Below are 13418 nucleotides of genomic sequence, written 5' to 3' on the forward strand. Positions count from 1 at the left end.
GGACTTCCTCAAGCACCAAACTAGCCACCAACATTCACTAAACACAACTGGACAGATTACCAACTGGGGAATGGTTGTTTTTCACTGCTCTGGATGACTCAGTTGTCATCTTTTATGTGACGCACAGGCCCCTTGCTAATCCCTGATACTCTGATGCCACAACTTCCTAAAGTCTCCACTGTGGGACTGACAATCCTCCCATCTTCTCTTCCCTGAGCCCCAATTCCACAATATTCTTATTGTGCTGCACCTGCCCTTGATAGCACCACCCAGATTTTCCTCTCTTGCTTGGGCTGCTGCCTTTCTTGCCTCCTGTCACATTTTGTAAGGATATGTTAACTGCACCACAAGCTGTGGCAGGGACACCATTATATAAAGGCCAGTGTGTCTGTTCTCATGGTGACTCTCACTAACAGGTCAGAGTAACACACAGTCTCTCACCTGATAATTCCCTGGACTGTACAGACTCTCCGGCTTTTTCTTCACGCTCAGAGAAACGCCGGGCACCATTCTTAGGAATCCAGACTTCTTGGAGTTCTAGACTGTCTTCCTCATCGTCACTCTCTGAGTCATGGACAGTAATTGGGGTTGGTTTTACTACACGTTGAAGACCGCTGGGTCCTAAAAGAAAGAGCACAGGCCTAACAGTCACTTTTTGCCCAACAAAGGGTCTCACTCAAAGTACTGTTTCCAGGGATCTGGGCTCACAGAGATGCTTTGGCTCTATGCAGCCTCCCTGATCACTCATTTTAATGAGCATATACTTGGATGAGACACTGTGAAAACACTTTAATTCTAAAGTAAACATTAAGTATGATTAATATACCACCCAACATTATATATCTCTAAAGGAAAACTAAAGTAGAAGAGCATATGGCATCTCCCTTCAGGATCTTCACTGTTTGAAAGAGTCACATAATCATCCTAAAAATAATCAAAATAAGAGTCATAATAATCATTTAAAAAATAGGCTAGATACTTTCCTAATTTTGCAAATGTATGAATGAAAGCAAAGCAAATGAAGATGAGCCTCTGACATCTACGGGACTGGTGAGAACTCTGCATTCTTTAAGTATAGGTCTAATGCATTGGATGTCACAGACATGTTCTTGAAAGGCTAGATGCATGTTACAGTTTGCTTATTTGATTATATTTATGTCAAAAATGTTTTATCTACTTGGCATTACACATTGTAAACCTTCAGCTCTTACAACCCACTTTTCTCTGACAAGTGACTGATATCTACTCCATCAATAAAATGTAAGCTCCAAGGAACCTTCCCTGTCTTTTTCCTGTCACACTGTACAATGCCTGGCACAGAGTAGGCACTCAAAAAATATGTGTTGAATAAGTGACTGCATCTGTAAGACACTTAAAACAAGAGTAAAGAATATGTTCAATTCAAAGACAAGGTAGCATTTGAACAGACCAGGAGTGAGAAAACTTGAGTTCTCATCTCAATTCTGTCCTTTGATCAATAGCTGAGCGGTCTGGAGTAAATCATTCAAACTTTTGAAAGAATATTAGTTTCCCCATCTGTAAAGATGAAAGATTATATTAGGTAATCTCTATGTACTATACGACTCTTAGCCTGCCATAAGTGACCCAATGGCAAACTGAGACTAGATCTTGGTCTGTTTATTAAATCAAATCAACCTCTCCACTGCTCTTTCTCCCCACCAAAATGAAGGGAGAGGACAAGCAGAATATTTAATCAGGTTGTTTATTTTCGTAGCTATAATTTGAGTGCTTTCATTCTCTACACACACACGCACACACACACAGACACACACGCACAAATATGCATGTGTGTACACCAATATAGAAAGAGGAGTTGCTGCCACAGTTATAAAAAAATCAAAACCAAACTTTAATAATATATGTATACACATGTGCAGCAAGAAGAACATCGAAATTTAATACAGGCCTTGTCAAAAATAAGCAGCATGTAACACATCATTAGCTGTAATGTTGAAAAAAATAATCATTCTCAGTGTTTTACTTTCTTCATTAGAGTCAGGCACTAGTTTTCAGAACCATGAACGTGGGAAGTCACACACTTACCTGCTTGTTCCTCGTCGACGTCCACAGGGATCACTGCCTGACTGTGAGCTGGAGCCTCACGCTCACTCTCAGCCGTCACCTCTCCATCTTCTGGAACCATGTCTTCCATCTCGTTCAGTGCTTAAGCAAAAACAATCACAGTCAAAGTAAAACCAGGAGATGTCTAAAACAACCACAATGGCAGGCAAAACTGTGGCACCCTTGAGAAATGAACAGCCTCATGATCATTAGGCCCATTCAGAAAGAATATCATGTAATTGTGCTTCATTATATCGACATCAATAAGGAGTGTCCAATTCTATAGGAGGGGAGATCACAGATGGGAAAGGATCACTTGGTAAAGAAAGTCCATCATTTTAAGATGAAAGCAGGGAGGAAGGCACAGCTGAAAGAAGAAAGCACCTGTTCATCCCTGAAGATGTTACCAGGGATGGCTGTATGAGGCAACTGTTTTGTCTCCCTCTAAGCTATCTGCCTGATGGCAGTGAGAGCCAGCTACTCAAAGACCTTACAATCATCTTGTAAGCAATTAGTCTTGTAGTATCTGCCAGTTAAATTAGGATGCATTCATTGAGCAGGCAAACTCAAACTGTGCATTTCTCTTCCTGCTCTGTAGAGACTGCATCATTTTTGGCTAATGTGTGGCAAGGATTATTAAACAAAGTAAGTACATATTTAACATTTTAACATCACTCAAATGTTTTATTTGCATCTAAGTCTTCTCTAGGGTTATTAGTGCCTATCAGTGAATGGGAACGTTTATATTCTTCCAGATGATAAGCACAGTAAACAATATTAGACTGATAAGTTTCAATCACTTTCCTACATCTTCTTAAGATACAACGGTCACTTTTCTACGAGGATCCTAAATAAAATAATTCCTGGCTTTACCAGCTTTTTACAAGATTAAATCCAAATCCCTCAAGTCAGTATTCAACCCAGTACCCTCTTACTACCTACACCTAAGCTTGGGTACCTGGTGCCAGTTTCAGTCAGGACAATACCAATACTGTCCTTTACATTTATAGCTCAGCCAGGACCCAGAGGGTGGCGGACTGTGTTTACCCTGTGCACCACTCACGCCTACGGGTGCTCAACACTACCTGCTGTGACATCAACCAACCGTCTGAATGAAATGAATAAACCAACACAGAAGAAAACAAGATCCTGTTCCTGAAAGAACTAACGAATCTACTGAATTTGTAAGTAGACAGGACAAATTCATACAGTCAACAAAGAAACAAGATAAAAATATGAGTAAGCCAGAAAGATACCACTCAGACAAATGCCACTGGAATATACAGCAGGGAAGTCCTGAGATTTCAGGGGAACGGTGGGGTTTGCTTTGGCCTTAAATATACACAACAGTACATTCCCTCTCATGTTTAGCCTCCCAAATCCCCAATTTTTGCCCAGCCTTAGCCCTCAATAACTACACTTTATTTAGGGCCAAAAAGAGAACTCACCTTGTTCAGAAACATTACATGATAAAAGCCAATCAATTCACTTCTGTCATTCAACAGTGATTATGAACAGCGGCTAGTAATTAATGTGTACATACTCTATGTCTGGCTCTATGCTAAATGCTCTTATATACATTACCATATTTATTTCTTATAGCAATCTTACGAGGGTATTACTACTAGCCTCATTTTTGCAGTTGAGGAAACTGAGGCTTAGAAAGGTTAGTAATTTGCTAGGATTTGAAATGAGGTCTGTTTCCAGAGACTGCTACAGTACAGGGACAATGAATAGATGGGAATGTATAGTCCCTGCTCTCAGAGAATGCACACCTTCGAGCAGAAACGTCAGACACACAGAATAAGGTCAGAATATACCCATTAAGTGCTAGAACAGTCCAAGTAAGGGGAACATGGACAAAAAAAGCAGCAGTTAATTCTCCTGTTCGACAGGGAAGGTTTCACTGAGATGGGATGAATTTCATATATACTAGGAAGCACGTTACATTTTCCAGAAGAGTAAGTAGGCCAGTGATAAAAAGAACAAGAGTTTGTGTTGAGATGAGGGTATGAAAGAGAAAAGAAAGCTAAAAAGGTAGTCTGGGTCCCAGATTGTGAAAAGCTTAGAATTGCTTCTTATAGGCAGAAGGAACCACTGGAAAAGAAGTACGTGATAAGGTTTTCCAAAGCTGTTGAGCAATTGCTTTTTAGGTTGCCACAATAATCTGTGGAAATATTTAATATAGTATCTCAAGGTTATTTTAAACTTAACTTCTTTAGTTGTATTCATTCATTTGAATATTTATTTAGCACCTACTACAATGTGTTACTGTTCCTAGGTGCTAAGAAACAGTGTTAATGTTCAATATCTCTATTTTCATGGAGCTTATTCCAGTTGAGGAAAGAAAAAATTCGTTTAATCAACAGTAATGAAAACATCAGAAAATAATATCTTATGTAACAAAATTAAAAGAGGATGATATAACAGAATGAATTGGTGACAAAGTGGTAAGGTGATCAAAAGGTACAAATTTATAGTTACAAAATAAATATAAGTCATGGGAATATAATGTACAGCATGGTGACTATAGTTATTAATACCGTATTGCATATTTGAAAGTTGCTAAGAGCAGATCTTAAAATTTCTAATCACAAGAAAAAACTTTGTAACTATGTACAGTGATGAATGTTTACTAGACATCCTTACTGTGATTATTTTGCAATATATATAAACACTGTCAATTATACCTCAGTTGAAAAAAAAAAAAAAGATTAAGGTGGTAAGGAAAGACAGCTCTGAGATTAACATTTAAGCTAAGACCTGAATATCAAGAAGCAGCCAGCCATGCAAAGGTAGAGGGAGGGACATTCTAGGAAGAGGCAGCAGTTGGTGACAGCTTGGCACATTCATGCATGGTGTGTGAGGTGGGAAGTAGCAAAAGGTGAGGACAAGCCAGATCATGTAGCACTTTATGGCTCAAATCAAGAAACTGGAATTTTTTCTAAGGCAGGGCAAAGCTACTGGAAAGTTTTAAGAAAGGGAGTAACACTGTCTGGTACATGTTTTTTAAAAACTGCCCTGGCTGCTCTAAGAACTAATTTTACTTTGAAAGCTGTTAAAACATTTAGGTAAAAAAGGTCTGGTACAATGAGGAAGGAGAACGTAGATGGACTGGGGAGATGTTTTAGAGACAGTCAACAAGACTTGCTAAAGGACTCGATGTTGGGGAGTGCAGGTAGGTGCAAAGAAAGCATGATGTCTCAGTAGATGTCTCTGGTAATTAAATGAGATGATGCTACCCTTGGGCTAGGGAAAATGCAAGTGATTCCTGGTTTTGATTTTTTTTTCTTTGTTTCAAAATATTTTATCATTGGGCAGTACATCTTTTTCAGAACAATTTTAACTTACAGAAATGATGTAAGCTATCTTTTAATCAAGTATCAATGTTTACCAAATATTCTGTTCAGGAGAAATGTTATTTCAGTTGTAAAAAAATCCTGTTACCAAATATAATCATAAACCTTAATGGATCTGAGCTATTTTTACAAATATATTAACTGGTCTCCTTTATATAAAACCTAATTCTAAATTTATAGCCTTCATTAACCATTAAAAAATAAAGAAGTCACTGACGTTTAACAAAATAATTTGCATGCAACAATTTCTAGTATCAGGAATAACTATTTAGCGGTTAACAAGTATTTGCCCCCAAATAGAAAACAAAATGAATCTACTGGGATTTTTTTTTTCACATTGTAGCCTGTCCTCAGACTTCAAAAACAAGGATTTTCCAAGTCAGTGGTTTTCAACATATGATTCCCAAACAGCAGCATCAGCATCACCTTGGAACCTGTTACAAATGCAAATTACCTGGCCCCACACATACCTACTCAGAGCCTCGAGGTGAAAGCCAGCAACCTGTTCTAGCAAGTCCTCCAGGTGATTCTGATGCACTCAAATTTGAGAACCATTGCCCAAAATAAGTGCTGCAAAGCAATTTCACTTAGTGGTTACTTTGTGGAGGTAGTGGTGAGGGAGTGGAGTGGCACCCCACTATTAAAAGCAGTATGTGGGATTTGTTTTAAATCTGGATAGAAAATTAGTTAAATGATGTATAGGCAAAACTATGCTTTGTCGTTATAATTACTTCAAAAATAATTATATAAGAATAATGTGGCAAAATGCTTTAGCAATTACAGAAACATGATTTTGACACATGGTAATGTTATGTTAGACAATGTGAATTGTTAGAGTATATGAACATCTCTTCCTGTTTTACAGTGCTGCAAAATGAAGGTAACGACTTGTATTTTCAGTTAACATAACTAGCTTACAATAAAGCATTCTAAATCTTAACACTTTTCGAAGTGCAAGTCTAAGAAACATAATATCCTTAACCAAATTATAGAATTTTGGTAAATTAATACAGTACTCTGTAAAACAATAAAAGCATAGTTTTGTTGGAGTCATCTATTACCTTAATGATAATGTTCACTATAAAACACCATATTTTATTTTAGTGGTTTATAAAGTAAAGACACAACTTATACAAGTTAAATGGCTTTTAAAATTATACAGTGCCCTTCTTTGATAGGCAATTACTTCATGCAAGCTGATTAAGTTAAATACAACAGAGTAAAAGAGTGAGTGAACCCGCTTCATTCCAGCGTTGGTCCAAAAGCTCATGCATGGAAAGTTTAAAAATTCTACATTAAGGAAAGTCAAATTCTACATTAAGGAAAGTCAACATGTGAATACCAATTTCAAACTAAAGTAATATTTAAAATATTGTTATGCTTGTACTTAAAGAGTGGAAGCATCAATGTTAGTCATTTCAACTAACATTATTTCCCAATGATCCCTTTTATTTTTAATCCCTGTACCACTCTTTATGGTTTTTTTCTGTTAGTTGTTTCTCTTTCTTTTATTTGAATTCTTTCCACCACTCCTGGTTTTGATGAACAGTCACATGGCCTTTCTCCAGGTCCCTTTTTTTTTGGGGGGGGTGGCCGTGCCATGTGGCTTGCGGGTCCCCTGGTCAACCCAGGCCACAGCAATGAATGCACCAAGTCCTAACCACTGGACTGCCAGGGAATTCCCCTGGTCCTTATTTTTTATTTAAAAGGATCAACCTGACATGTATGTAATAATAGATACACATAAACATATTGCCAAGTTGGAAAGACCCATGGAACCTAATGTTTTATGCCAATCTTCATTTCTCTAAAATTTTGCCACCATCTTTGGTATTCTTAGGCTTCCTCTTGTTGAAGCTGTTGAATTCCTCAATCTTGGCATTTATGTCACTAATTCCTTTGCTTCTCAGCATTTGAAGATATCATATTTGACAAATACTGTACCTCAAGTATTTGGTTTGTAGTCATGTCTCTCATCTACTGAACCTTAGTTTCAAATGTTAGTAGATTTAAGTTTCCATTGTTCTCTCTTAAATCAAATATCGTGTTCTCACGTAAGTTTTAGCTCCTGCTGCATCAATATATGACTTCACAATGGAAGGCATCCTCCATTCTATACTGAGAAGCCAATGGCCATCTAACTTCCTAGTGGAGTCTATAATCTGTCCAGTACATCAACTTCAACCACAACTGGGTTTGTAGGATTTGGGGAGTTCTGCACTGTAGCTGCCGTAACAGTTTTCTATGAACGGTTGGCATTCTCTGAAGTCCAGATCCTTATCATGGCACTCAAGAACAAGCAAAGAAACAATACCTGACCTCACTCCCCTCTCCTTCACCCCTAGCACCTGCTGGCTCTGCACTTTTGTTTTTGTATTTTAGGAGGAGAGATTTAGCCATAAGTTTGAAATGCCTAAGAGTACTCATGTGGAAATTAAAAGTATGCAGTTGGATATAACTGCAATTACTTTGAAAAATAGAAATATCAAAGCCGAAAATACAGGTTTAGAATTCATTAGCATATAGTTGGTACTGAAGCCATGAGACTGAATGAGGTCGTCTAGAGAAAATGTGTAGAGAAAAAGGGAGAGCAAGGACAAGAGCGGAATAGAGGAGGTGGTGCAAGCAAAGGAAACTGAGGAGGCACGTCCAATGAGACAGGAGGAAAACCAGGAAAATGGTTTCAGAAAGGCCAAGAGGAGCAAATATCTCAGGAAGACAGAAGTGGACAACAGTAACAAACGCAGCTGAGATGAGATGTCAAAGAAGATGCAAGTGGAGAAATGACCACTAGCCTTTATAAGAGAGTCACTGGTGACTTTGCTAAGAGCCAAAATGGACAGTTCTATAGAGAACATGTGAGGTAAGGAAGTGAAGACAATGCCTACAGATGATTCTCAGGTCAGGACATGCATACTCAGAGTGATCCTAAAGGAAATTACGCTCTATACACAGAATACTTTCATAATGAAAGGAGTTAATAACACCAGGGCACCCCATTTCTCATTAATTACTCTGCCTAAGAGAATGAGTGAAAGGGCAACAACCAAATAGTGGCTAGAAGAGATTCCTTTTTCAGTTCTTAAGGGTCAACTGGGAACCTGGAAAATTTGTTAAGGAAACGATTTCACTCCATTCTCCCTCATCAACACAGGGGCAGATGAAGCCTAATAACACATGGGCTGGCACACAGCAGGAGTTCAGTCAGTATCAAAGAACTGGAATGGATAGTTACATAAGTGAAATCCCATAGGTCCTTATTAGCTCATGTACTTAATTTTCTGGGTGGTTTTGAAGACTTAATGATGAAAGGTATATGAAAGGTTTCCAACACAATGTCTAGCACATGACTACTATTCATTTTTCCAGTTCTTGGAACACCCAAAAATGATCTCCACATTCAAGTCCAATGTAGCTATCTGCTGGTCAGGAAGATACTGAAAGATGCTCCTTCACCCAAATCCTGACAGTTAAATCTCCATTAAGCCAGGCCTCTAAGGCTCACTGTACCTTAATTCTCATGGCATCTAAGTCCTTCCCTTTCTGTAAACACCCCAATAGATTCTATGGACAAGAGGCATCACAAAGATAACTTTAAAATAAGCAAGCAAATAGGCTAACTCCACCCACCCCCTCATTTGCTTTGTTAGCAAGGTCCCCCAATGTGTAAAGTGACAAACTGAAATAGGGGGTGAAGGAAAGAGAAGAGAGTAAGAGAAATATGACCCAAAGTAAAAATCATTTCTATCTGGAGCTCACAAAAGATCTGGGTTACCGTCGGCTGCAAACTGCTGCTCTCCTGGCTGCAGGTCTTGCCGGAAGTCATTCTCTTCGTCTGAGTCATCTGGGTGATGGTGATTGTTGTCGTGGATGTTGGCATTATTCTGGGCATTATTATCATTGTCATTGTTGGAGTTCTGATTGCTAACAAGGGCCGAGGAAACCCCAATTCCTGTGCCTGCACTCAGACCAACCCGAGCACAGCCCTAAAGCAAGAAGAAACCACGTGCTTATTAATTTGGGTTAGTGTAGAACCCTGCATTTTTAATATTCCTTCATTTCATCTTTACACAGAATATTTATATGGCACTTTATGAAATACTTTCACATATTCATAAAGGACCTCGTTTAAGGCCCAGAACACTTCAAGCAAGATAAAGCATTATCACTCTTGATTTACAGATGATGACATGCACAATGGGAAAGGATCTGCCCAACAGTGCACAACCAGTAAGTGGTACAGCTGGGACTTGAAACCCAATATCTGTCCTCAAACCCTGAGCTTTCCCCACTATATCACACTGCTTCAACAGTGGGAATATAACCATTAAGAACTGACAAGAGAGAACATAATTTGTTGAAACATTAAGTTTTATTACGATGCGAGTATAAACTTTATTTGTTAAGCAGTTTTAAAATAACATTTTGTACAACTGGGCAACCTCAGATTTCCCCAGATATGCAACTAAACAGAAAAGGTAGCAGCAAAGTAAAACATTTCCAAAACAAAATTCCTAATCCTTACTTATATTTTGGGTTGCTAATTAGAGATTTAATCTTCTAACTAATTACTCTTGAGTAATAACTTTTGCTTTAGCTTAAATTTCCACCTTTGCTCTTACCTTCACTTTATAAACCTGACGGAGACAGCTTTCCATTTACTTTCTCCTTTCCTTTCTCTGGAAATCCCTTAATAGTCATTTACAAGAACAAGTGGCTATACATTATTATAACATTTATGCCTTCCTTCACTGAGGCTGGCAGTAAAAAGTCAAATTATAACATTGTAAAGGCATATTATTAGGAAAAAAATTACTTAGGTTTTTTATTTTCTTCCTTCAGTATCAAAATAAACAAAAATGCTCTCAAATGTGACTTACTTTGGGTGGTTCACGAAACATCTGGTCCAGTGAAATAAACTCCAGGCTGGGCAACAATTCAATAAACTGGCCAAAGGAGTCCAGCTTCAAAGCATGGCAACGCACTAAGTTGATATCAACCAATCGAGTCCATCTTGAGTGGTCTATTGAAGAAATGATATGGCCACAGAGCATGTAACTAACACTTTCTCCATTACTCATGAATTTTGCTATAGGTCACAAAGACTTTCAAATCCTTTTTCCTTGAGTAAATGTTCTTTTATTTCATGATCTCTAACAGTTGATGACTCTAAACTATGATGTTTCCTTACCTAATTTCATTGTGAGAACTAGATGGCTTGGAAATTGTTAACTTGAAACTAAGTCAGCCTATATTTAAATGTGATTCACTTAAAAATCTACGTGCCTATTTAACGATAGGATATTAGTTAAAAGAAATGTTGGCATATTCCTTTCATAAAACAGTATGCAGTTATTAAAAGAATGAAGAAGAACTGAATATGCTTACTAATATGGAAAGCTCTCCAAAATATTCTTAGTGCAAAATACAAGCTACAGGACAATGTATACACAGTAAGGTCCTCTCATATATATAAATCATTTTTAAATGCTATATATGTATAGGCTGCAATATGCACAAAATAACCTGTCCAGAAGAATATACAAGAAACCGTTGATGGTGGTTACCTTTGAGAAGAGGAGACTTTTCATTTTGTACCTTTCTGTATTGTTTGATACTGTTTATCAAGTGCATGTATTACTTTTAGTTTTTAAGTGTTAACAGGAGTTCTGAGTGATGGGATTACAGGCCATTTTTTATTTTCTTCTTTATACTCTTCTGTATTTAAGAAAACAAACAAACCAAAAACCCAATAAATGTTATTTTTTAAATGCGATCTACGCCGCATACAGCCTAAAATTTATTTCCCAATAACATCTTGGTGCTGCTGGGCAAGGGGTAGAACTTCTCTTCTCATGGCCATTCTAACAAATGATCTCAGCAGAGGCCTGGGAGCCCTACAACACGTGTGGAGACGGGTTTTGTAAGGAGCTACAGTCTCGCCGTGCGGTGGCTCAGACGGCAGAGGAGACTGGTCTGCAGGTGTCAGTAAGGGGCCTGGTTTGCTAAGAGGATGTCAAAACGAAAATTCTCTAGCTCTGAATTTATTTAAAGGCTTGTGAATTTAGGTGTTTAAGAAGGGCTTTAAAAGAAATAAATAGCATTACTCTCTCAGGAAGGGAAATAAACTCCCCTCATAAGGAAAAATACCAAGTGCAAAAGTCACACTTCTATACACAAGGGATACTGTATGGAGGGGAGATTTGAAATAGCCTAGGATTTTAAGGCAATAGAAAATTTCACAAGTTAATGTTTAATATGTCACCTAACTCAAGTTTTTAAAATACATACCCACTTTGTTGGTTCAGATGATATGCCATTTGAAGGTAATACAGAGAAAACAACCATAACATCCCAGGCAACAATTCCTAACCTAAACTTTACGTGCCTGGCCCAAAGAAAAACACATAAGGATCAGTACAATTGAATCTATAACTTGGACAGTGCAAATTTCTAGGCAGAGAATTTCAGGAGTTCAAAGAGGCACTGAAAATATTTCCAACTCAGTTATCAAAGGTTCCCACAACTTCTATAAATGATCCATATAAAATATCTACATTTTATATCAGGAATGTTAATTCATGACACACACAGAAAACAAAGATACATATTATTTTGACAGTAATAAAATAGAGCCGCACTTAAGCATACAGTACCTGAGATCCAATTGTATGGGTTATGTAGATGGGGGCAATTATAAATTGCCAGATATTTGATACAGGAAAAAACTTCATTGACTGCCTTCATCCCTATATCAGTGATGATACCAGGATTTTCTACCACATCAGCCAAACCATACTTCACCAGATCTGCATTAGCCATTCTGCCTAGAAAGAGAAATTGATTTAAAAAACAAAAAAAGGTTCTTAAAGTGTCATGGAGCGTTGCCAATTCTTTATTTTAACATCCAGTATGATTAGTCTCTATGATCATCTGGCATCATCTCTCCATCATCAGGTTCAGGTTCAGGTACAATCTTAGGTTAGGTATTCTGTACGAATGGTAGCCTTTGTTTTGCAAAGTAAAAATCTATGTTAAAAGTTAAGGGACAGCTAGTAGGAAAAGATTATTTTCAATTGTTTAGAAAAGGAAAAAAGAAGGCAAAGTCTTAAAGCAAAACTGAGGGATAAATTGTATTGGTTTACATTTATGATGAAGTTTTAGTTTAAGCTTTTAAAAAGAAAAATAAAATCTTAAAATTGTAACTCTTTCACTCTATAAGGATAATGTTTTTGGAGCTGGGTGTGGCCATGTGTAGAGAAGAGTACACTTTGAAATTCAGATTCATTTTTAGAACCATGAATAGGTTACTAAATATGTACCTAACCTCAGAAAGTGGACTTTTAACTCACACACACCCCCACTCTCTCTGCCCTTGGGCTTTAGTGCCTACTGTCTTGTCACAGACTAGAGAGTGGGTTTAGTAAAAGGATCCTTCATCCTAGATTATGCCACTGGAAATCACACCTTATCCCTTGCTTCCTATCATTATTCCTGCCACCTGCCTGACCTTTGCTCTACAGGATGGTCCACTTGACTATGAGCAATTTGAAGGAAAATGGGACTCTGCCTAGTTAGTTTATAGTTACATTTTCAATGTCCAGCATAATGCTGGGATATTATGATATAGGAACCCAATAAATGTCTCTCATGGTCCTTGCAATCAACTGACATAAAATACAAAGAAAACAGTTGCTCTGGACAAGCTGCCCTGCCCTTCAGGGCAGGGATTCATACCTTTAGCCTGGACATGTTTAAAACAACCAGTCTACTCCCAACTCTTCCAGTTTCACTTTCCATATAGTTGTTCATGGTCTTTCTCCTAGAGTCCCTGTTTTTTGTATTTACTGGCATTTCTTGGAGATTTCACCTTAACCAATTCTTCATAATTTTTCTGAGCAATTTTCTTTAGTCTCCTGGTAAAAACTTCTTTCTTGCCCTTTGGACTTAAAATGTGCCTTCTCCTTATGATCAGGT

At 37.8% G+C, this 13418-nt stretch overlaps 1 protein-coding gene across 17 annotated transcripts in view; it reads right to left on the reverse strand.

Moving 5' to 3' along the window:
- FBXO38 (F-box protein 38) overlaps window positions 1–13418 on the reverse strand; it is a 53242-nt gene that overhangs the window by 15095 nt on the left and 24729 nt on the right. For all 17 annotated transcript variants that reach the window (XM_067032139.1, XM_067032147.1, XM_067032138.1 and 14 more), the window contains 5 exons: window positions 12098–12268; window positions 10322–10464; window positions 9217–9427; window positions 2065–2184; window positions 442–621 (listed from right to left, as the gene is read on the reverse strand). In XM_067032139.1, the coding sequence (XP_066888240.1) occupies window positions 442–621; window positions 2065–2184; window positions 9217–9427; window positions 10322–10464; window positions 12098–12268 (825 nt within the window). The remainder of the gene's footprint in view (window positions 1–441; window positions 622–2064; window positions 2185–9216; window positions 9428–10321; window positions 10465–12097; window positions 12269–13418) is intronic.

This window comes from Kogia breviceps, chromosome 4, assembly GCF_026419965.1.
Source record: "Kogia breviceps isolate mKogBre1 chromosome 4, mKogBre1 haplotype 1, whole genome shotgun sequence".
Taxonomy (NCBI): Eukaryota; Metazoa; Chordata; class Mammalia; order Artiodactyla; family Physeteridae; genus Kogia; species Kogia breviceps.